This window comes from Rhinatrema bivittatum, chromosome 3 (assembly GCF_901001135.1).
Source record: "Rhinatrema bivittatum chromosome 3, aRhiBiv1.1, whole genome shotgun sequence".
Taxonomy (NCBI): Eukaryota; Metazoa; Chordata; class Amphibia; order Gymnophiona; family Rhinatrematidae; genus Rhinatrema; species Rhinatrema bivittatum.
The window spans coordinates 524985066-525006854 of record NC_042617.1 but is presented as its reverse complement, the minus strand read 5'-3'; the positions used below and the strand labels follow the sequence as shown (position 1 = coordinate 525006854).

At 48.0% G+C, this 21789-nt stretch overlaps 2 protein-coding genes across 2 annotated transcripts in view; one reads left to right on the top strand and one right to left on the bottom strand.

Annotated features, from left to right (window-relative positions):
- HADHA (hydroxyacyl-CoA dehydrogenase trifunctional multienzyme complex subunit alpha) overlaps positions 1-15708 on the bottom strand; it is a 348879-nt gene extending 333171 nt beyond the window's left edge. The window contains 1 exon segment of the mRNA XM_029596270.1: positions 15515-15708. Coding sequence (XP_029452130.1) covers positions 15515-15581 — 67 coding nt within the window. The 5' untranslated portion in view covers positions 15582-15708.
- Positions 15709-15798: 90 nt separating this feature from the next.
- The window catches only part of HADHB (hydroxyacyl-CoA dehydrogenase trifunctional multienzyme complex subunit beta), a 268881-nt gene continuing 262890 nt past the window's right edge, over positions 15799-21789 (top strand). The window contains exon 1 of the mRNA XM_029596902.1: positions 15799-15934. The gene's annotated coding sequence lies outside the window, so the exon portion shown is untranslated. The remainder of the gene's footprint in view (positions 15935-21789) is intronic.

Here is a 21789-nt window from a genome sequence, read left to right as displayed (position 1 = left end):
ATTTACGCCTCCCGGAGGGAGGCGTAAATCCCCGCGCGCCAGCGGGCCTCCTGCGCGCCGGGCCGCGACCTGGGGGCGGGTACGGAGGGCGCGGCCACGCCCCCGGGCCGTAGCCACGCCCCCGTACCCGCCCCCAAAACGCTGCCGACACGCCCCCGCAACGCCGCACGCTCCGGCCCCGCCCCCGACACGCCTCCCGACACGCCCACTCCGAAAACCCCGGGACTGACGCGAGTCCCGGGGTTCTGCGCGCGCCGGGAGGCCTATGTAAAATAGGCTTCCCGGCGCGCAGGGCCCTGCTCGCGTAAATCCGCCCGGTTTTGGGCGGATTTACGCGAGCAGGGCTCTGAAAATCCGCCCCTCTGTGTTGAAACCGTTCCTGTTCAATATTTTTGTGAGCAACATTGCAGAAGGGATAGAAGGTAAAGTTTGTCCTTTTGTAGATGATACTAAGATCTGCAACAGAGTGGACACGCCGGAAGGAGTAGAGAATGAGAAATGATTTATGGAAGCTTGAAGAGTGGTTGAAGATATGGCAGCTGGGATTCAATGACAAGAAGTGAAGTCTTGCATTTGTGATGTGGTAATCCAAAAGAGTTGTATGTAACGCACAAAGAGCAAGAGAGGGACCTTGGGGTAATAGTGTCTAGCGATCTGAAGACAGCAAAATAATATGACAAGGCGATAGCTAAAGCCAGAAGAATGCTGGGTTGCATAGAGAGAAGAATAACCAGTAAGAAAAAGGACATGATAATCCCCTTGTACAAGTCCTTGGTGAAGCCTCACCTGGAATACTGTATTCAGTTCTGGAGACCGTATCTCAAAAGGGACAGAGCCAGGATGGAGGCAGTCCAGCTAATGGCGACAAAAATGGTGGTGGTGGTGGAGGTGGTGGGGGGGGGGGGGGGGGTGTCTCCATCAAATGACTTATGAGGAGAGGTTGAAGGACCTAAATACGTATACCCTTGAGGAGAGGAGATATGATACAGACCCTCAGATACCTGAAAGGTTTTAATGATGCACAATCGACAAGTCTCCATTCGAAAGTAATCAGTAAAACTAGGGGACATGAATTGAAACTCCAGGGAGAATGTCTCAGAATCAACATCAGGAAATATTTCTTCACGGAAAAGGTGGCGGATGCTTGGAATACCCTTCCTGAAAACAGTAAAAGATTTCAAAGGGGCATGGGATAAACACTGTGGATTCTTAAAGGCTAGATGATGGAAATGAGGAAGAGAGTGCATGGGGGAAACTTGCTGGTATGGCGGTTACTACCCTAAACCAATAAGCCTTCATACTGTTGATGCAACTCCATTATTGATCTCTGCTTTAACAGCAGGGGGAAGAGAGGAAAGGGGGAATTAGTTTCAGATAGCAACCAACAAAGACATGAATTCTACAGTCTGGGAAAACAAATAAGCATGGAAATGACGCAACTCCAACATTGCTCTCTGTTTCAAAGGAAAGAGGTAATGGGGAATTGGTCTCAGATAGCAACCAAAGGCTCTGACTTTGACAGTTTGGGAAACGAAGTATGGGGGTGACTTGCATGGCATGGCAGATGCTACCATTATGGGGGAGAGCTGTATGGTGCGTCTAATGCTACTATAAGCTTGCTGGACAGGCTGGATGAACTGTTTGGTCCATTTCCGCTGTCATTTCTGTGTTTCTCTAATGCTCACATGCATGACACAATGAACGCATGACCATCATGGGACTTAATACAAGCATATGCTCTGTATCCACAGAAATCCCCCACTTCCTAACAATGGGTACAGAGCAGAACTAAGATATTTCCCTGAACTCACTATACAAAAAAAATTCTGATTCTGGTGCCATCTTAATAACAGCATCATAAACTCCCTCTACCACCAGGTGCATTGTAAAATAATACAAACAAATCCCATTCCAATCCCTATCAAACCTGCCATACCTCAGCAGCACTAACACCAAGAAATGAAACAGCAATAGCCCTACCCAGTTCACCACTAGTGAAATATATTGAGAAATGTTGAGATTACTTACCTGATAATCTCCTTTTCCTTAGTGTAGACAGATGGACTCAGAACGAATGAGATAGCATCCGCGTGCTAGCAGTTGGAGACGGATCTGACGTCAGCAAGGGGTATATATATCCCCACAGGAAGCGTAGCAACTTAGTAATCTTCCTTGCAAAAGCTGTTATGGATGTGTGTACTGACGCTCAGTGAAAAGTGAAACAGGATTCCCCTGACCGATTGACAGTGGCTGGAGACTGCCAGCATTCACAACCGGAAGGCGTCGACACCTGGTAGAGTGTATGCTCTTATGTAAACAAATGCCATGGCTTACCTTGAATCGGTGAAACCCATGTACACAGGCAGCTGGGCGGGATGCTGAGTCCATCTGTCTACACTAAGGAAAAGGAGATTATCAGGTAAGTAATCTCAACATTTCCTGGCTTGTAGCCAGATGGACTCAGAACGAATGGGATGTACAAAAGCTTTACTCCCAGCTTGGGCGGGAGGCTGCCTGAGGACCATGTAGGACCGCCCTCGCAAATGCTGAGTCCTCCCTGGCCTGGACATCCAGACGGTAAAACCTGGAGAAGGTATGGAGGGAGGACCACGTCGCCACTATACAGATTTCTGCAGGCGACAGCATCCTGGATTCTGCCCAAGATGCCGCTTGTGCTCTGGTAGAATGAGCCTTGACTTGTAGAGGCAGAGACTTCCCGGCCTCCACGTAAACTGCTCTGATAACTTCTTTAATCCAGCGGGCGATGGTGGGCCGCGAGGCTGCTTGATCTTGCTTCCTCCCGCTGTGCAGAACGAACAGATGGTCCGTCTTTTGTAGTTCTTGTGTCACTTCCAGATATCTGGGCAGCAATCTGCCAATGTCGAGATGGCGTAATAAACGCCCTTCTTCAGATTTCTTCAAACCCGCGGTGGTAGGCAAGGATATGGTTTGGTTAAGATGAAACTGTGAAACCACTTTAGGTAGAAAGGAGGGAACCGTACGAAGATGGATAGCCTCAGGAGTGATTCTGAGAAAGGGATCACGGCAGGACAGTGCTTGTAGCTCTGAGATGCGGCGTGCCGAACATACCACCAGTAGGAACACCACCTTCAAGGTTAGAGAACGGAGAGATAGTCCCCGAAGGGGTCTGAAGGTGGATCCCACGAGGAAATCCAAAACAAGATTGAGGTTCCATAAGGGCACAGGCCACTTTAGTGGCGGACGAATATGCTTGACGCCTTGCAGGAAGCGAGAAACATCTGGGTGCTTGGCGATGGTCTTGCCATCCCTCCTGGGACCATAGCAAGACAGCGCAGCCACCTGAACTTTGATGGAGCTGAGGGATAGACCCTTCCGAAGTCCATCCTGCAGGAAATCCAACACAATAGGGATTGTGGTCGCATGTGGATTGGTGCCGTGTCGCACCATGCTTCAAATACCCTCCAGATCCTTACGTTGGTGAGGGACGTGGAAAACGTACGAGCTCGGAGGAGTGTATCTATCACGGGCTCCGAGTAACCTCTTTTCTTCAGTCTAGCCCTCTCAATGGCCAGACCGTAAGAGAGAATTGAGCTGGATCCTCGTGGAGGATGGGACCTTTATGTAGAAGGTCCCGGAGAGGAGGCAGGGGAAGAGGCTCCCCTGCCAGTAGTCTTCTCATGTCTGCGTACCAGGGTCTTCTTGGCCAGTCTGGTGCCACTAGAAGAACTAGGCCTCGGTGTTTCTGAATCTTGTGGATGATGGCGCCCAGCAGAGGCCACGGAGGAAAGGCGTATAGCAGAGTCCCTGGAGGCCACGGCTGGACCAGGGCATCGATTCCGTGTGAGAACGGGTCGCGCTTGCGGCTGAAGTATCTGGGTACTTGAGCACTGGACTTGTCCGCCAGTAAATCCATGTCCGGAATCCCCCAGTGATCCACAATCATCTGGAAGGCTGTGGGTGACAGCTGCCACTCTCCCGGATTTAGGCTTTCTCTGCTGAGGAAGTCTGCTGTGGTATTGTCCTTCCCGGCAATGTGGACGGCGGAGACGTCCTGAAGATTCGCCTCTGCCCAAGCCATCAGTGGGGCGATCTCCAGAGATACTTGTTGGCTTCTGGTTCCGCCCTGACGGTTGATGTATGCCACCGTGGTGGCGTTGTCGGACATTTTATTTATTTATTTATTGTTTTTGTTATACCGAGTTTCATGACAGGCATCACATCAACCCGGTTTACAATTAACAAAGTGTGAAAAGCATAACTTAGCGTATTAAACAATATTCTCAATAAGAACCTTGAACATCACTCTGACTGCTCTGTTCTTCAGTCTGTGAGCAAATCGAAGGCATGCCAATCGGACTGCCCGGGCCTCTAGACGGTTGATGTTCCACGCTGACTCTTCTCTGTTCCACCGCCCTTGTGCGGTGAGTTATTCGCAGTGTGCTCCCCAGCCGCTCAGGCTGGCATCTGTGGTGAGCAAGGTCCACGTGGGTGATGACATCTTCGACCCCCTGCTCATGCGGTTGGACTGCAACCACCACCGCAACTGGGTCCACACTCTGGCTGGCAGATGAAGGCGCGTGGAATAGTTCCGTAGACGGGGGCTCCAGCAAGAGAGCAGGGAGTGTTGTAGAGGTCTCATATGGGCCCTCGCCCAAGGCACCATTTCCAGGGTGGATGCCATGAGACCAAGAACCTGCAGATAATCCCAGGCTATGGGCCGACTGGCTCCCATCAAATACTGGATACGCTGCTGAAGTTTCAACTTTCTCTTGGTAGTGAGACTGACTGTGTCTGCCTGGGTGTCAAACTGTACTCCCAGGTATTCCAGAGACTGGGAAGGCTGTAGGCAGCTCTTGCTGAGGTTCATTACCCAGCCCAAGCTTTCCAGAAGGGCGATCACTCTGTCGGTTGTCCGAAGGCTCTCCTCTCGAGATTTCGCCCTGATCAGCCAGTGGTCTAGGTAGGGATGGACCAGAATTCCTTCCCGCCTGAGTGCCGCTGCTACCACTACGACCACCTTGGTGAATGTCCGTGGTGACGTGGCCAACCCGAAGGGCAGAGCCCGAAACTGGAAGTGGTGTCCTAGAACCTTGAAGCGTAGGTAGCGCTGATGATCCGGATGGATCGGGATATGCAGGTATGCCTCTGACAGGTCTAATGCCGTGAGGAATTCTCCTGGCTGTACTGCGGCCTTGACGGAGCGCAGAGTTTCCATGCGAAACCTCGGGACCCTTAAGTATCGATTGACTGACTTGAGGTCCAGTACTGGCCGAAAGGTGCCCCCTTTCTTGGGTACCATGAAATAAATGGAATAGTGTCCAGAATTCACTTCCCAGGCAGGTACTGGGATGATGGCTTTCAAGGACAGGAGCCTCGCCAGGGTAGCTTCCAATGCTGCCTTCTTGTGTATGGGACATGAAGATTCCACAAACTTGTCCGGAGGGAGATGATGAAAGTCCAGATAATATCCCTCCCGGATAATGGCGAGGACCCACTGGTCCGACGTGATCGCGACCCATCTGGGGTAGAAGAGGGTTAACCTGCCCCCTATGGCTCCTTTCCCCAGATAAATCGGCGGATTCTCATTGAGAGGCGCGGCCGGGACCCGAGCCCGGGCCTGCTCCCCTCTTCCGCTGCTTGGTCCGAAAGGACCGATTCCTGGCCTGAGGACGTGGTGCCTGGTAGCGACCCCTGTAAGGAACAAAGCGCTGTGAACTCCTGCCCCTGGAGGGCCTTGGAAAGGCGTGCTGGCCCCTTCTGAACCGATCTTCCGGCAGTCTAGGCACTGGAGAGGCACCCCATGTACTGGCCAGTTTATCAAGGTCGCTGCCAAATAGGAAAGAGCCCTTAAAGGGCAATCTGGTGAGGCGTGTCTTTGAAGGCACATCAGCTGACCATCTCTGGATCCAGAGCTGCCTCCTGGCGGCTACGGAGGATGAAATCCCCTTAGCTGTTGTCTGGACCAGGTCTGATGCAGCATCCGTGAGGAACGAAAGAGCTGACGCCATGTCAGCTGCTGGAGTGTTGTTCCTAACCTGTGACAAACAGGCACGCGTCACCACTGTGCAGCAGGTCGCGATCTGCAAAGATAGAGCCGCCACGTCAAAGGTCTGTTTCAGAATGGCGTCCAGTCGCCGGTCATGAGGCTCCTTGAGGGCCGTCCCCCCTTCAACTGGAATGGTAGTGCGCTTGACCACAGCACTAATCAAGGCGTCCACCTGAGGGCACGCCAGCAGGTCCTGGATGGCCGGTGCCAATGGGTACATGCCCGTCAGGGCCTGGCCCCCTTTGAATGCGGCCGCAGGTGCCACCCATTCTAAATCTATCAGTTGTTGTGCCGCTTGCAAGAATGGAAAATGGCGGGCTGTAGGACGAAGACCTTCCATCAGGGAGTTCTGCGCAGAGGGTACCGTAGCGCTGGGACCTGTAATATCCAACTCCGCCAGACACAGACACCAGGTCTGAGAGATCCTCCTTAGGGAAGAACCGCCTCATGGTTCTATATGGCTCAATCCCTGGGGGAAGTTCCCCCTCGTCCGGAGTTCGGACTCGTCCGGTGAAAACTCCTGGTCTGATTGATCCGGACTGTCCAGCGGCGGGAGGTCCCGCTCACGATAAGGGCGTGAGGGTCCAGGAACAGGATCCATAGGAGCCGCCGCAGTCGCAGCCACTGCCGGAACCGCAGAAACAACAGGAACAGCAGGGCCTGGACGGGAAGCCGTTTGCATCTGTACAAAGGCATGAATCCCCTTAAAGAGATCCACCCAGGAAATTGAAGCAGCCTCTAATCGCCGGGGTACAAGATCCCCCGGGATTCCCGATTGGTCGAGACTGCCCGCTAAATCCGGGGTAGCCCCTGGGGAACTGTCAGCAAATCGAGGCTGAGACCGGTCCTGGCCCGAGGGTCCCACGGCCTCCTCACATTGGGCACATAGGGAGTCTGGCTCTTCACTGTGCGTGGCTCTAAGCTGGCATGCAGAGCAGAGGCCAAGGGCTTTAATGCCTGAGGCAGGCAGCGCCGCCGCTGAAGACGCTGCAGCGTTCTGATCCATTGAAAAGTATGTGCTGAATGCTTAATAGAACAGGCGCACAATAATAATAATATGCGGCAGCAATATGCGCTTAATACAACAGGCGCGCAATAATAATAATATGCGGCAGCAATATGCGCTTAATAGAACAGGCGCACAATAATAGCAATATGTGGCAGCAATATGTGCAATATGTTCTCTGCAATAGGCGGTCATGAAAACAGCTCAATTGTATGCAATATGCCCTCAGCAATATGCAGTTAGCAATACACTCTCTATGGCTTTCAATAGGCTCTCAGCAATAAGCGGTCAGTAATACACGCTCAATGGCATTCAATAGGCTCTCAGCAATAAGCGGTCAGTAATACACGCTCAATGACATTCAATAGGCTCACAGCAGTAAGCGGTTAGCAATACACGCTTAATGGCATTCAATATGCTCTCAGCAACAGGCGGTTAGCAATACACGCTCAGTGGCATTCAATATGCTCTCAGCAATAAGGCAATATACGCCCAAGGAGGAATAGAGCCGCGCCTATTACGGGCGCTCAATACCTGAACAAGGCCCACAAAATGGCGCCCTCCACGGCGTGCCACGCCGCCGATCCTCTGCTCCTCGGAGACCAGAAGTAAGAGATGTACGCCTTACCTGATCCGCGGCGCTTCCCGGCTGGAACCCGGGCGTCTCCGGCTGCGGGGGGAGAGGGCAAGTACCTTCACCGCCACGTTTGAGGATATGCACCCGCTGCCTCGTCCACGCCGGGACGCCTCGAAAGCCTCACCCGAACCTTGCCCGGTGGCTGTGTCCCTGCCGCGATTCGGCCACCGGACCGAGGACTTACACCTCCGGAGTGATCACGGAAATCACCCCGGGAAACTCTACTGGGGGAGGGACCTTAGGGTATCGCCGCAGGAGTGCGGGGCTCGATGTTGTAAAAGTTTTAGTAAGTAGAAAAAGAAAAGAAAAAGTAGATTTGGAAAACACGCTCAGCAAGCGTGCAGGCTCTCCAAACTGCTTTGGAGACGGAAATTACTAAGTTGCTACGCTTCCTGTGGGGATATATATATATACCCCGTGCTGACGTCAGATCCGTCTCCAACTGCTAGCACGCGGATACTATCCCATTCGTTCTGAGTCCATCTGGCTATACGCCAGGAAAATACAAATAAGGCTGATATAAACCTCTAGTAAAGTACTCATCTCAGTCACATACACACATAATATAGACTTGCCTTCACCAAATATAAAATAAAAGACCACAAATTACAAATGTGGAAACAAAACCTGGAATGGAAACCCGAAAACCATCTTCTGCATGCAGTGCAAAACTGGAGACTAGAAACAAAAATATATTTCCTCCTACACTAAGCAGAGTTCAAAGAAAATGTAAAGCCCTGTTGGCTGAATTTGCTGTTGTCTGGAAACCGATGTGATGTCTCGTGCGAATGTCAGTATAGAAAAATGTTAAATAAATAAAAAAATAAAATAAAATAAAGAGAGAAGAAACATTCTCAAAACTGACACAGTATGGCCCTTGTACTGAATCACCCCCCTCCATACCCCCAACACCCCTCATGTCTCCCAACTACTCAATCATCCCTTCACATGCTCATATCCCTGTCCAACATTCCCAACACACCCACATCTTCTTCACAGTGCTCCCTCTCTCCCCATTCAACTTTCTGCCCTCTCTCCTACCCAGAATACCTGACAACTTCTTTCCTACCCCTTCCTGCTCAGCATCCATTCCCCGCTCTCCTCTTCCCCAACTCAGCCGCCCCATTTCTCCACTTCCATCTCTCTTCCCCACCCAGCAGTCCCCAACCTCTCCATCCTCCGCCTCTCCCTACCCAGCAACCCCAGCCTCCTTTTCCCCATCCCTGACTCCCTATCTTCCCACACCTTCTTACCCAGTACATTTCCCCCTCCGCCTGACTCCCAGTCAGCAAAAAAGACTTGTCCAATCCAGAGTCTCCCTCCATCTTTATCAGCAGCAGATGAGGGCAAGAGGGATTGAGGAGAGGAAGATGAGGAGGCAGCAGCAGTGGATCTACAGAGCTCGCACCTTTCTCCCTTATGCTCTTGCTTTCACATCTAGGCCCCATGGAGTAAAGAGAGCATCAGCATCCTCACTGTCAGGCCAGGCAGAGGAAGATAAAGTTGGTGTCCTGCCGGGCCCATATGAACAGGAGTTGGCGATATCATGCTCTGATCTGGTTGAAGGAGGAAGGAACAACCTCACACTCACTAGGAAGAGGAGAAGGAAGCAAGAGCAGCTTCCTGTCACACCCAATAAAAGTCAGCCAACTCCTGCCCAGACTGATGAGGAAAGATCAGTCTTCTGCTGGCTCTGTGACACACCTCCCGGGACTTCACGACACACCTGTTGAGAACCACTGCTCCAGGAAGCAAGGATCAGCTTCATCATCCATGCCATCCAGGTGCCTAATTGGGAAGACAGGCAGCCAACCTAGGTGTACTTCAATGCTTAACCACAGCACCAGGCGTGTGGGAGTTCATCACCTGTGACTCTGACCTGAAAAGATTGATTAGAGCAGTGGTTCTCAACCTTTCTAATGCCGTGACCCCGCAATACAGTTCCTCATGTTGCGGTGACCCCTCGCCCCACCCTCGCCCCGTGAGGGTGGGGTGAGGGCGGGGCTTTGGTCATATGGGGCGGGGTTATGGATGGGGTTGGATTTTAGTGCACACTTATCATTTAATTATGACATTTATAATGTGAATGTAACTCAACTCACCATAGGTTCTCACATGCATGGCACACTGACCCATGATCGTCACGGGGCTAGATGTAAAAGTACAGTTTGTATCCACAGGAACCCCCCTGACCCACAATAATGGATGTAAAGCAGAATTATGACATTCCGCATACAACTCACCCTACAAAAAAGATATTCTGGTTCTAGTGACATCTCAGTAACAGCAACTCAAACTCCTTCTATTTCCAGGCTCAATAGCCCTACTTATGAAAAGACAGCAGTTTACCACCAATGCATGTCCTCTGAGAAAACACAACAAATAAGACCGATACAAACGCTTACATGCTAGCAAAATATCTCATCTCGGTAACAGACACAGAACCGACCTAACATACTCCCAGGATCTGTAGTAATGCACATAAACTAATCCGCACACAGTTACACCTGTATTATGGAATACACTCAAACAGGAGCAACCCTATCTATGAAAAGGCAACACTACAAATATTAAATCAGTCCCTAAAAACCAATACACCTCTTATTAGGAAAACAGAACTAGCAAGCAGCTATAGATCCCCACACAGAAATAATTGTAAAACTATACTAATAAGCAGAATAAATGTTTCAAAACAGCTATGAACATCCAACAATTAAAAACGCATAAAAACTATTAAACATTCTCCAAACACCAATAAAATATTTCAAAAAAGCAGACATCACACAATTAAAATGGCAGTCAAGAAAAATAAACTTAAGCAGCCACCTTTACTTACCCCATCCAGCAGCTCTCCTACTCCCCTTCCCTGCAGGCCGTGGCACTCACCAGAAGCAGCAGTAGAAGCTAAGCTCTATACTTATGGTCCTCTTCCTTAGTGCCCATGTCTCTCACACACACACACCATACCAGTCATGCCCCCATGACCAGTTTCTGTCTCTCACACACCAATCATCTCCCAAACAGTCTTTGGCACACACACACCAGTCACCTTCCTGAACAGTTTCTCTCATGCCATACACACACACACACACACACACACACAGGCTTCCCACTCCCGTGTTCTACTTACATATATGGGCTTCTCACTCTCATAATCACTTTCTCTGTCTCTCTCTCTCTCACACACACACACCCACTCACTCACCAGTCTCTCACTCCCATGCTTGTTCTCTCCACATGCACAGGCTTCTCATTCCCATAATCACTTTCTCTCTGTTACACACACACCAGTCTCTCTCATTTCCATGCTCACTCTCCATGTGCACAGGCTTCTCATTCCCTGAATCACATTCTCTCATATTCACACACACACACACCAGTCTTTTTCTCTCACACACACCCCATCACCTTACCAAGCAGTCTCTCTCTCTCATGCATGCACACTCACCCTGGTTTCTCACTCCCATGCTTTCTTTCACCCCCACAACACCAGGCTTCTTACGCCCATGCTTTCTCACATACCCAGACTTCTCACTTCCATGCTTTTTCTCTCTCTCACACACACACACACATCAGTCACCTCCCTGACTGTCTCACACTCTCACATACACATCAGTCATCTCCCTGAGCAATCACTTTCATTGTCTCTCACATACACACACACACATCAGCTCTCTGACCAGTCAATCACACACAGGCTGGCTGCTTCTCTCTCTTTCTCTCACTCACTTCCTCTTCTCCCCCGAGCTCAAATGGGAGCTGCAGCAGCCTCCGCTGGCCAAGAAAGAAAAATCCCATCGGCCGCGGGAGGCTCATGCTGCTGTCTCCTTTCTCCATTACCGGCTGCTTCTATTGCTCGGGGACCGATGCTGCAGCCGCTGCTGCTACTTTTTCGCGCGGCTCTCTCTCCTTCCCGCGCACCACGATTGACTTCCTGTTCCGGGTCACGGGAGGGGGGGGCAGGCGCAGGAAGAAGAAAAGGCCCAGCCGCGGGTGCAGAGCTTCTTCTAGCGCCGCTGCCGTTCCCGCTGGGCTTGAACGTGCTGACAGCCCGGCGGCAACGGCAGCGGGAGAGACCGGGAGCGCGCGACCCCTGTGTTTTGGGCGTTCGACCCCCGCCGGGGTCGCGACCCATAGGTTGAGAACCGCTGGATTAGAGGCAGAGGACTGTGCCTGAAGAAAGGAATGCAATCCTTAAAAAAATTCCATCTTAGAAAAGATAGAAGGATCCATGCCAAAACCAGGATGCACCTGCCCAGTGCCCTCTGAACTACATTCCCCCGCTGACAAACCAGTTAGGGGAGTTCCAAAGTCAGGCACCCCTTCTGACATCTTTACCCAGGCCTGCATCAGGCTGGGAAGAACTGGGCTTAGTAAAATCAGATGAAGACAATTCTCCCTAAGCCTCCTAGCAGCACTAACACAAGTTAGAGGGAACAGCAGGCTGAGATGCCCGAATATGACAAGCAACATCGAGGGTAAGGAGCTTAGGTTTCTTAGCTATAGGCGCCAGCTGCTTTAACAGGCAACTGAAAGGTGTGCATCCAAAACATAGGCTTACAACCCTGTACCTTGATGAGTGCCCAAAATCTGAATGCCCTCTATGCTGCTCAGATTGTACATATAGGTAAGCGCGCGCCTCAAAAGGACACCGCTAGCAAATGGATGCCCAAGTAGGTGCCCAAAAACTGGCCACACAACCAGACTCACTCGCATGAACCAACGGTCTTGAAGAAGGCAGCCTAATAATGCCCAGGAAAACATGTGAAAATGCCACCGTGGCCTACCACGCGGCACATAGTGATAAGCTCAAAGGCAGGGCCTAGTTCAAAAAGGCTGCTCAACCTGCCAGGTTGCCTACGTCCCCCTAAACTCCCTAGGAGGCAGGAACGAATGTCGGATCAGCACGCCGAGCACGGAGACCGGAGAAGGAGGAATGCCTACAAAAAAACCCTCCTCTTTTTATCTGAGCTCAGCCATCCTGGTTGAGTATAAAGTCTGTCTCCGGCTGTGGAAGGAGAGGGCATATAGTCACCGCTGTGCTTGGCTTCCTTCATCCGCTTGCCTTTCAACTGTCTTTTACAGCTAAGTCTCGCTGGCTGAAAACCAGCTACCAGACCAAGGTACTCATCTGAGGGCAAATCCAATATATATCACCTCAAAAATTCTCAACTGAGGGAGGGACTATATGGTATCATCACAGGAGAACGGAGCAAATTCATTTTTTCTCTTTTCTCCTTTTGAAAACTTTAAGCAAGTAGGGAGATGCACTTCCATCTTCTGCTGGAGACAGAATACTGGTGGGTTGTCACTGCACGGTATATATTACTGTGATGTCAGCTTTGTTCTGTCTCCATCTGCTGGTAGAGGTGCATACCCACTTGTTCTGGATATAACCTGTCTAAATGCTAAGAAATCTTTTTTTCCTTATCTTTTGAGGTCTAGATTCAACGCCACTCCCTTCTGTTTTTCAGTGGCTACTATTAAGTTCATGTGAAGAGCTACTCCTCAACCTATTTTTCTGTTATTTTTTCAGAAGCATACTATATATACTCTTACATGATCACTTTCTAGTTCTGAATACTTATTATACAAAGACTCAGTAATTTACTATGGCAAATAGTAGCTCCCAAACTCCCTAACAAGTCTGGATCAGCAAATAAACAATATGTAAGCTGATCTTATTCACTGTCCAAAGAGTTATAAAATGCATGTCATTACTATTCATTGTGGATATCTTGAAAAACAGACCATTTAAGATTTGAGAAGGGCTAGACAGGACAAAGCAAGCCCTCATGTAAGCCATTTAAATAAATATTGAATGTATTTTATTTTCAATTTGTTGACCAGGCAAACCAAATTAAGAAAGCCTAGTCTTCAAATGGATCCTAGAAGAAAGGGGGATGTCAGCAAAGTGCATATGCATGTTTTCTTTATTTTATTTAAAACTTTCTTATATCGACATTCATTTGCATATCACATCGGTTTACATATAACGGGGTTAATGCAACATGATTTAGAAAGTGAAAAATAAGTTGCATGAAACAGGGAGACGAAGGAACAAGATGGGAATGTAGTAGAAGAATAAAGGGTCCATAGGGTGGATAGGTTAATAAAATGAAAGAAAATAAAGTAAAATAAAATGAAATGGAATAACTATTTACAAGATTCTGTGTTGAGGTTCTAGCTCAAGGAGTTAACTAAAAGTAAAATAGATAAGCATCTGCAGATTTCACTGAAGTTGAGGGGGGGGGGGGAAGAGGATGATTTTAGGGACAGGATGGTGGAGGGTTATTATTATAAATAGGCTCTTTTAAATAGCCAAGTTTAAAAGAGCCTTTTAAACTTGGCGTAGTTCAGGTGGTATTGAGTTCCATAGTGTAGGTCCCACTGTGGAAAAGGTGCGATCTTTAGTGAAGATATGGCAAGTGAGTTTGTGAGAGGGTAATGATAGGGATCCTATGTAGGCAGCTCTGGTAGGTCTATTGGAAATGTGATAGTGCAGGGAGTCCTTTTCTGTACGTAAATTCCCATTTCAGGTCCCCGAATCAGAACTTCAGCTTCTGCCCATTGACTGACACTAGCTCTGGAAACGTTACCTCTGACCAGGGGTTAAATTTCAAGTGGTAGGAAAATTATATTAGAAAAAAAAAACACTTATCAAATATATAGGCCAATGGAATAAAGTGACCTCAGCAGAGCACATTTTTGCTCACAGTTGCATGCACAATTTTTTGCACAAACATTACTCCAATTGCCGCAAGGTGTTTTGCACACATGTGAATATAACTGTACATCCTGTTTAGCACCCTTGTATGAAAAGCCCATACAAATGAAGGCATTATTACCTTCAATGTAGAAAGGCGTACTGGCTTAATTCATGCTTTGCACATACAAAGCATATTTTCTGGGCATAAATATGTGCACTTTTCTACAGTGAAAGCATTTTTTGCACCTAAATCACGTATGAGAGATTCCCCAAGTCAAAAATATGCATTCAGCCTGTGCTGAACGCATACTTTAACTCCCGTTTGTGCCAATACACTTTAACTCCTGGATATATTAGCATGACCTTGGTTTACTGCATCTGGAATTCAAATTATAACCTCTGCCCCATTTTCAACGTACAGTTTTAATCCACAGTTTATGACATCAGTCCCATATTTAGTTTCGGTATTAATCTAGAACACCTGCAACGTTACCAAAAGTAGAACATTTGCATGAAGTGGAAGCTCATCCATCTCAGAATAACTTCCCTTCCATAACCCAACCTACAGCTGGCCAGAGAGCGCTCCTTTTCTTACTTTTATGCCTCTTCTAAGGCGTTTTGAGCTATATACATTAACCTTTTTCCACAAATATGTAAAATGAGAAAAACAATCTTCAGTGTATTTGACTGTGTCTTTATGAGAAAAGACCTTGACGAATCAGGTATTTAGTTTTCTATCCTCAACTTTATAGTCCGCTTTGTAAATTGCAATGCGTTCTTTCGAAATACTTCTTAAAGCGAGCAGTGGGCAATCAAGGAATTTCTTCCCAAGAGTAAGCTGCAAAGCAATTTCAAAAGACACAACCAAATAAAAACAGGAACTCATCCAAAACAGCGACTCATACGCGCGTGAGTGAGCAGGTGGTCACCAACCCTCCCCGCACGAGCTTTCGCGTGTGGTGGTGTCCACGCTCCCCATTAGCCACCGGTCCTACCGTTTCTCATGAACCGCAAAAGGGGACGGTGGAGGCAGAAAATATTAGTGGCAACTCCACAATCTCACCCGGCACGGACTGAAAAGTTCCAGGCTAGAGTCGCGTAATAGAATCAAACACTATATTTTTTTTCACTCACCTGTAAAACGAGAGTATTTGGTGGCCGTGAAGCGGCAAAGAATTCCTATCGCCCGCACTCCCGCCATCTTGAAAGGTCAACTGGGAGGAGAATCTTTTCTTCCCTACCCACTTCCCGGTCTTTTCTTGGCAGAGGTGGCAGGATAATTCCCCGATTCAAATTCAAAACGTCTGATCTACTATTTTTATCTCGTTCTTTAGTGTTGCGTATTTTTAATCACGCTTTCTTCATTTTTTTTCTTAACTCTTAACTTGCTTTTTATAGATCGTTACGCAAGTGGAGACGAGCATTTTGTGGCCATGGAATCAGGCGCTCAGTGACCAGTCGCACAGTGAGCGAGGAGGGGGCTTTCTTTCCGCAAGGGCCCGCCAGGTCAGAACTTTGCAACGGCCCCCGAGTGCGGTGTGTGCAGGCGTGAAGGTAGAGGAGTGAGCGAGAGGCTGTACTGTGAGTGTGCGTATACGCGCTCATTGATGAAGATAGGAAACCGGGCAGGGGAGCAAGTTATAGGGCGGTTGTTACTCGATTTTGTTTTGGGTGTGTTGGGGTTTTTTTTTGGGGTGGCGAGAGAGGGTGGGGAAGTGCTTGTTCTGTATCTGTTGTGTGGGGAAATGGGTTCCTTTCATCCGTTCTTCGGCTCATGTCATTTAGGCCGGCCTAGCAGCTCCCGTTAGTTGACAAGGAAAGTGGGTGAAAGGTGAGCCTGGCGTCGGTGGGATGTTCCTTTACACTGATAATCCCCGGTAGGGACGGAGACACACCACACATGGCTGGAATGCGAAATGTGAGGGAGGGTTGGATGAAGTGTCTTTTTCCCGTATCACCACGTTCATTGCGAACATTAGTATTACTTTCTCGCCGAACACTGCTCTGTTCTTCCCCTAACTTGCCTTCAGCCCTAGTGACCTTTGTTTGGTTGTAGCATAGTTGTGTAAACTATGTTATTTTTATTTAAGAAGCTGTAGAAAAAATGAGGAATTCGCTCAACTTGAGTATTTACTCTTCTCCTCCATGGGTATATAATTGCGTGCACATACAAAATATTTATTTATTTATTTAAGTTCTTTTAATATACCGATGCTCAAGACAAGGTCTTATCGTACCGGTTTACAATAAACAAGGGGGGAAACCAGTTAACACAGGAAGCGAAAGTTACATTAAAACAGGGAAGTAGAACATGGCTGTTTGAAGAAAAAAGGATAGCTTAACAATTTCTATTCTAAATGTATAGAAGAGCAGATAAGCAAGGAGCGGTTGCTTCTCTGGTAAACTTAAATACAAATTTACATAGTGGAGATTCAATAAAAAAGTTAACTCCAGTGCCCTCTTCTCCTATGTTGCAGATCTCACGAAGTCCTCCCCCTGCACCTCCTACGGAGGTAATACTAACATAAAATGGGGCGGATTTTCAGAGCCCTGCTCGCCTAAATCCGCCCGGATTTAGGCGAGCAGGGCCCTGCGCGCCGGTGCGCCTATGTTCAATAGGCCTACCGGTGCGCAGACCCCGGGACTCGCGTAAGTCCCAGGGTTTGGTGAGGGGGGCGTGTCGGGGGCGGGCCCGGTCAGCGCAGCGTTTTGGGGGCGTGTCGGCAGCATTTTGGGGGCGGGCCCGGGGGTGTGGTTACGGCCCGGGGCGGTCTGGGGGCGTGGCCGCGCCCTCCGTACCCGCCCCCAGGTCGGGAGGCGTAAATCCCCCGACAAAGGTAAGGGGGGGGGGTTTAGACAGGGCCGGGCAGGTGGGTTAGGTAGGGGAAGGGAGGGGAAGGCAAAAGAAAGTTCCCTCCGAGGCCGCTCCGATTTCGGAGCGGCCTCGGAGGGAACGGGGGTAGGCTGCGCGGCTCGGCGCACGCCGGCTATACGGAATCGATAGCCTTGCGCGCGCCGATCCAGGATTTTAGCATACAAACATTTCATAGTTTTTTGTTTGTATTTTCATTCTGCTTTTTAATTGATAGGGATAAGTTAGAATTTTTTAGCTCAGGTGAGTTTTTAGTTACAGGCACTTGGACTACTTTTCTAATTATTGGAACCTCACTGTTGGGATGCCCTAATTCTAATGCATCATTAGTATCCTTTAAAGATACCTCTCTCCGAACCATGTGCTGCTGAGTGACTGTCGGCTTTCCCCTTTGCTCTAGTTTAAAAGCTGCTCTATCTCCTTTTTAAAGGTTAGTGCCAGCAGTCTGGTTCCACTCTGGTTAAGGTGGAGCCCATCCCTTCGGAAGAGACTCCCCCTTCCCCAAAAGGTTCCCCAGTTCCTAACAAAACTGAATCCCTCTTCCTTGCACCATCGTCTCATCCACGCATTGAGATTCCGGAGCTCTGCCTGCCTCTGTTGACCTGCTCGTGGAACAGGGAGCATTTTAGAGAATGCTGCCCTGGAGGTTCTGGATTTAAGCTTTCTACCTAAGAGCCTAAATTTGGCTTCCAGAACCTCCCTCCCACATTTTCCTGTGTCGTTGGTGCCCACATGTACCACGACAGCCGGCTCCTCCCCAGCACTGTCTAAAATCCTATCTAGGTGACGCGTGAGGTCCGCCACCTTCGCGCCAGGTAGGCATGTTACCAGGCGATCCTCATGCCCACCAGCCACCCAGCTATCTACATTCCTAATAATCGAATCACCAACTAAAACGGCCGACCTAACCCTTCCCTCCTGGGCAGTAGGCCTTGGGGAGATATCCTCAGTGCGAAAGGACAATGCATCACCTGGAGAGCAGGTCCTTGCTACAGGATCCTTTCCTGCTGCACCTGGTTGGTGCTCTCCCATCATGAGATCTTCTTCCTCCAATGCAGCACCAGGGCTGCCAGTCTGAAGTTGGGAGTTGACTACTATGTTCCTGAAGGTCTCATCTATATATATCTCTGTCTGCCTCAGCTCCTCCAGGTCTGCCACTCTAGCCTTCAGAGATCGGACTCGTTCTCTGAGAGCCAGGAGCTCTTTGCATCGCATGCACATGTACAACTTCTCACCGGTGGGTAAAAAATCATACATGTGACACTCTATGCAAAAGACTGGGAAGCCCCCCCTCTTGCTGCTGGACTGCTGCCTTCATCTCAATTTTGATCAGTTCCTAGTTAAGTTTTAGGTTGCTATGGGAGTAGGAATGTGTCTAATGTCCTTTAAATGTATTAGTGAATTCACTATGTGTCTGGTAGTGGCCTACCGGGGTCTGATCGAATTTTCAATAAAGTTTTTGTTGATGTTTTTTTTGGTTTGTTTTTTTTGTGAAAGTGGCACCTGCCTATAAATTAAGGGATGAGCTAGGGGTGGGTGGGAGGGTTGGGAAATACAAACAGTCTAACTTCAGTTAGTCAGCCTGAGTGGCTCACTGCTCTCTTGATTAACAAATGTTGGTCCCTATTCAAACCCAATCACACTACCTCAACACCTTTCCAAGGTGAATAACTGAGCTGAACTATTCAAATTTTTTACTTAGGTATACACTGCTCCTAGCTTATTTCTAGCTTCTGACTACTTTATGGGTTGGGGGTTTTGTTTTTTTTTTTGGTGGTGTTTTGTTTTGTGTTTTTTTTTTTTCAATACAAGCAGTTAGAATTAAATACAAACACTCAGTTCTTTAAAAGTCTGGAGAACACTCAGTTCTGCAGACCTTTAAAAATAAACACACTACCTACTGCTACCTTATTGACTAACTAAAAATACAAACAGTCTAACTTGTTTATTCACTGCCTTTCTGACTATTAAAGGCACAAACACACTAAATAATATTCCCTAATAGTTAACTTTGCCCCAATACTTTTAAAAAAGACAATGTCCCAAGCAAAAACTTACTGATTCCTTTCAGTCACCAGCAAGGTGATCCTCTCCTCTGTGTTCCCACTGAATGTATTGTCTATAGATGCTGAAAAGGCCTTTGATATGGTCCACTGGCCATATCTTTTCAGTGTCTTGAGGAAAATGAACTTTGGTGACTCTTTTTTGGCATGGTTGCACAATTTATATGCCCAACCCCAAGCGAGGGTAAAGGTTAATGGTATATAGTCGGAACCTCTGCCCATCCAGCGAGGTACATAGCAGGGTTGTCCCCTTTCGCCACTTCTTTTTGCCCTTTTTTTAGAACCCTTAGCTCATCATATACGTGCCTCAGGTGATATTCATGGGGTTCACTTGGGATCGTCAGAGCACAAAATAGCTATGTTTGCGGATGATGTCCTATTTACCCTCACTAAACCAGATCTTTCACTCCCGGGGACAATTGCAGTGCTGCAAGACTTTAGTAAAGTCTCTGGGTTCAGATTAAACCTCGAAAAATCTGAAGTGCTCAATTTAACTTTAGGAGACGAACAGAGGGCGCGTTTGCAGTCCAAACTTCCCTTTAAGTGGGCGGCACATCACATTAAATACTTGGGTATACGTATTGGCAAGAATTATGGGGACCTCCTGGAACTGAACTATAAACCCCTCTGGCAAACACTCTCTAAGGAATTGGGCATTTGCTCTGGCCTCTCATGGTTGGGGTGGATAGCTGCGGTAAAAATGAATCTCTTACCACGGCTTTTGTATCTATGCCAGTCACTTCTTATATCTATCCCCAATAACATGCTGAAGTGTTGGCAAAGACGTGTTTTTAACTATATTTGGAAGCGGAAGCCACCTCTGATTCGAAGGGCAGTAATGTTTCAATCTACTAGTAGGGGGGGCTTGGGAGTCCCCAACCTACAGTGGTATTGGGTTGTTGCTCAGTTAAGGGCCATAATTATCTGGCATCAAATGTATGACCAGCCGCTTTGGGTAAATCTTGAACAGGATATAGTGGGGCGTATGCCATTGCGGGCCATGCTTTGGCAGCCTAGGGACACCTGGCTGAGAGATGGTGAAATTGCCCCTACCACAAAGACGACGTTAAATACATGGGAGAAATGGAGGGTGCATTTTGTTGGCACTTGCGTTATTTCTATAGTACCACCCTTAACTATAATATAAAATTTGCAGCGGGACAAGCACTTTCACACTATCACTTATTGCTCACAGTAGGGGAATTGCTCAATTTGAGCATGTCTGGGGCTCTCGGGGATTTCTCACCTTTTCAGAGCTTCGGGAGAAGTGGCAGTTACGTGAGCAAGATATATTCTTGTATTTGCAACTCCGACATTTTCTACTGTCAGAGAATGTGGGGGTTGAGCTTCGGAAGGGGAAAACAATACTGGAACATTGGTGTAATAAAGCAGACAGTTCAGTCTGGCATTATTTCTAATCTTGATGGCTTCCTGGGTAATGCTGTGAGGCTCCCGGCCCCGTATGAGAAGGCTTGGGAACGTGGCTTGGGCAAACATATCTCACTAGAAACCTGGGAATTAATCTTTCAAAACACAAAACGCAGCTCGATTTCGGCCACATTAACAGAAAATGGGTATAAAGTATTAATGCGATGGTACTTGACGCCTGTTCGGATACAGAAGATTGTACCAACGTTTAGTGCCGATTGTTGGAAAAAGTGTGGGGGGACTGGCACTTACTTCCATATGTGGTGGACTTGTCGAAAGGTGAACATGTTTTGGGAAGACACCCAAAAATTGTTTGCAGGTATTCTAGGCTTAGAGGTTCCCCTAGCTCCTGAGCATGTTTTACTGAATGTGTCTCCATCAGTCCCACACTATCAATGGTTACTCACACACCAAATCATCCTTGCAGCCAAGTGTGAGCTGGCTCTGTTTTGGAAGTGACCAGACCTCCCTACTAGGGAAGCAGTGGTAGCCCGACTTGACCATAACTGCTATCTTTATAAGCTAACTGCGATTAAAAATCATACTTTGCCTAAATATTATAGAATATGGGATCCTTATCTGACATGGAGGAATCAACTCTCATCGAGTCTATGTGCATGTATTTTATATGAGAGACGATTTGTTAATGTATAACCTGCTCGCTACAGTGGTCTAAGAATAAGACTGTATTATATGTACTGTAGTTTATATATTCTTGATTGCAGTGCTCTGTCAGGGAGGGGGCTGGGTGGGAGTTTAATATTGCATTGATAACTTGTTGGTTGTCTAGTGTCTCACTGTTTGTATATTTTACATGTGAAGACCAATAAAAATTGTCAATGAAAAAAAAAAAAAATCACCGCCCATGATTAACGGTCCTTCCCGAATAGATACCAGTTCTGTACCAGTTGTATGAAAAACAAATGATTATAGGTATTTGGGGCATAAATGTTGCATACTGTGATCCTTCTCCCTCCAAGTTTGACCACTAGAATCTATTATTTTATGTAGTGCCTTTAATACCACTGCTTTGTGAAATAGAATGG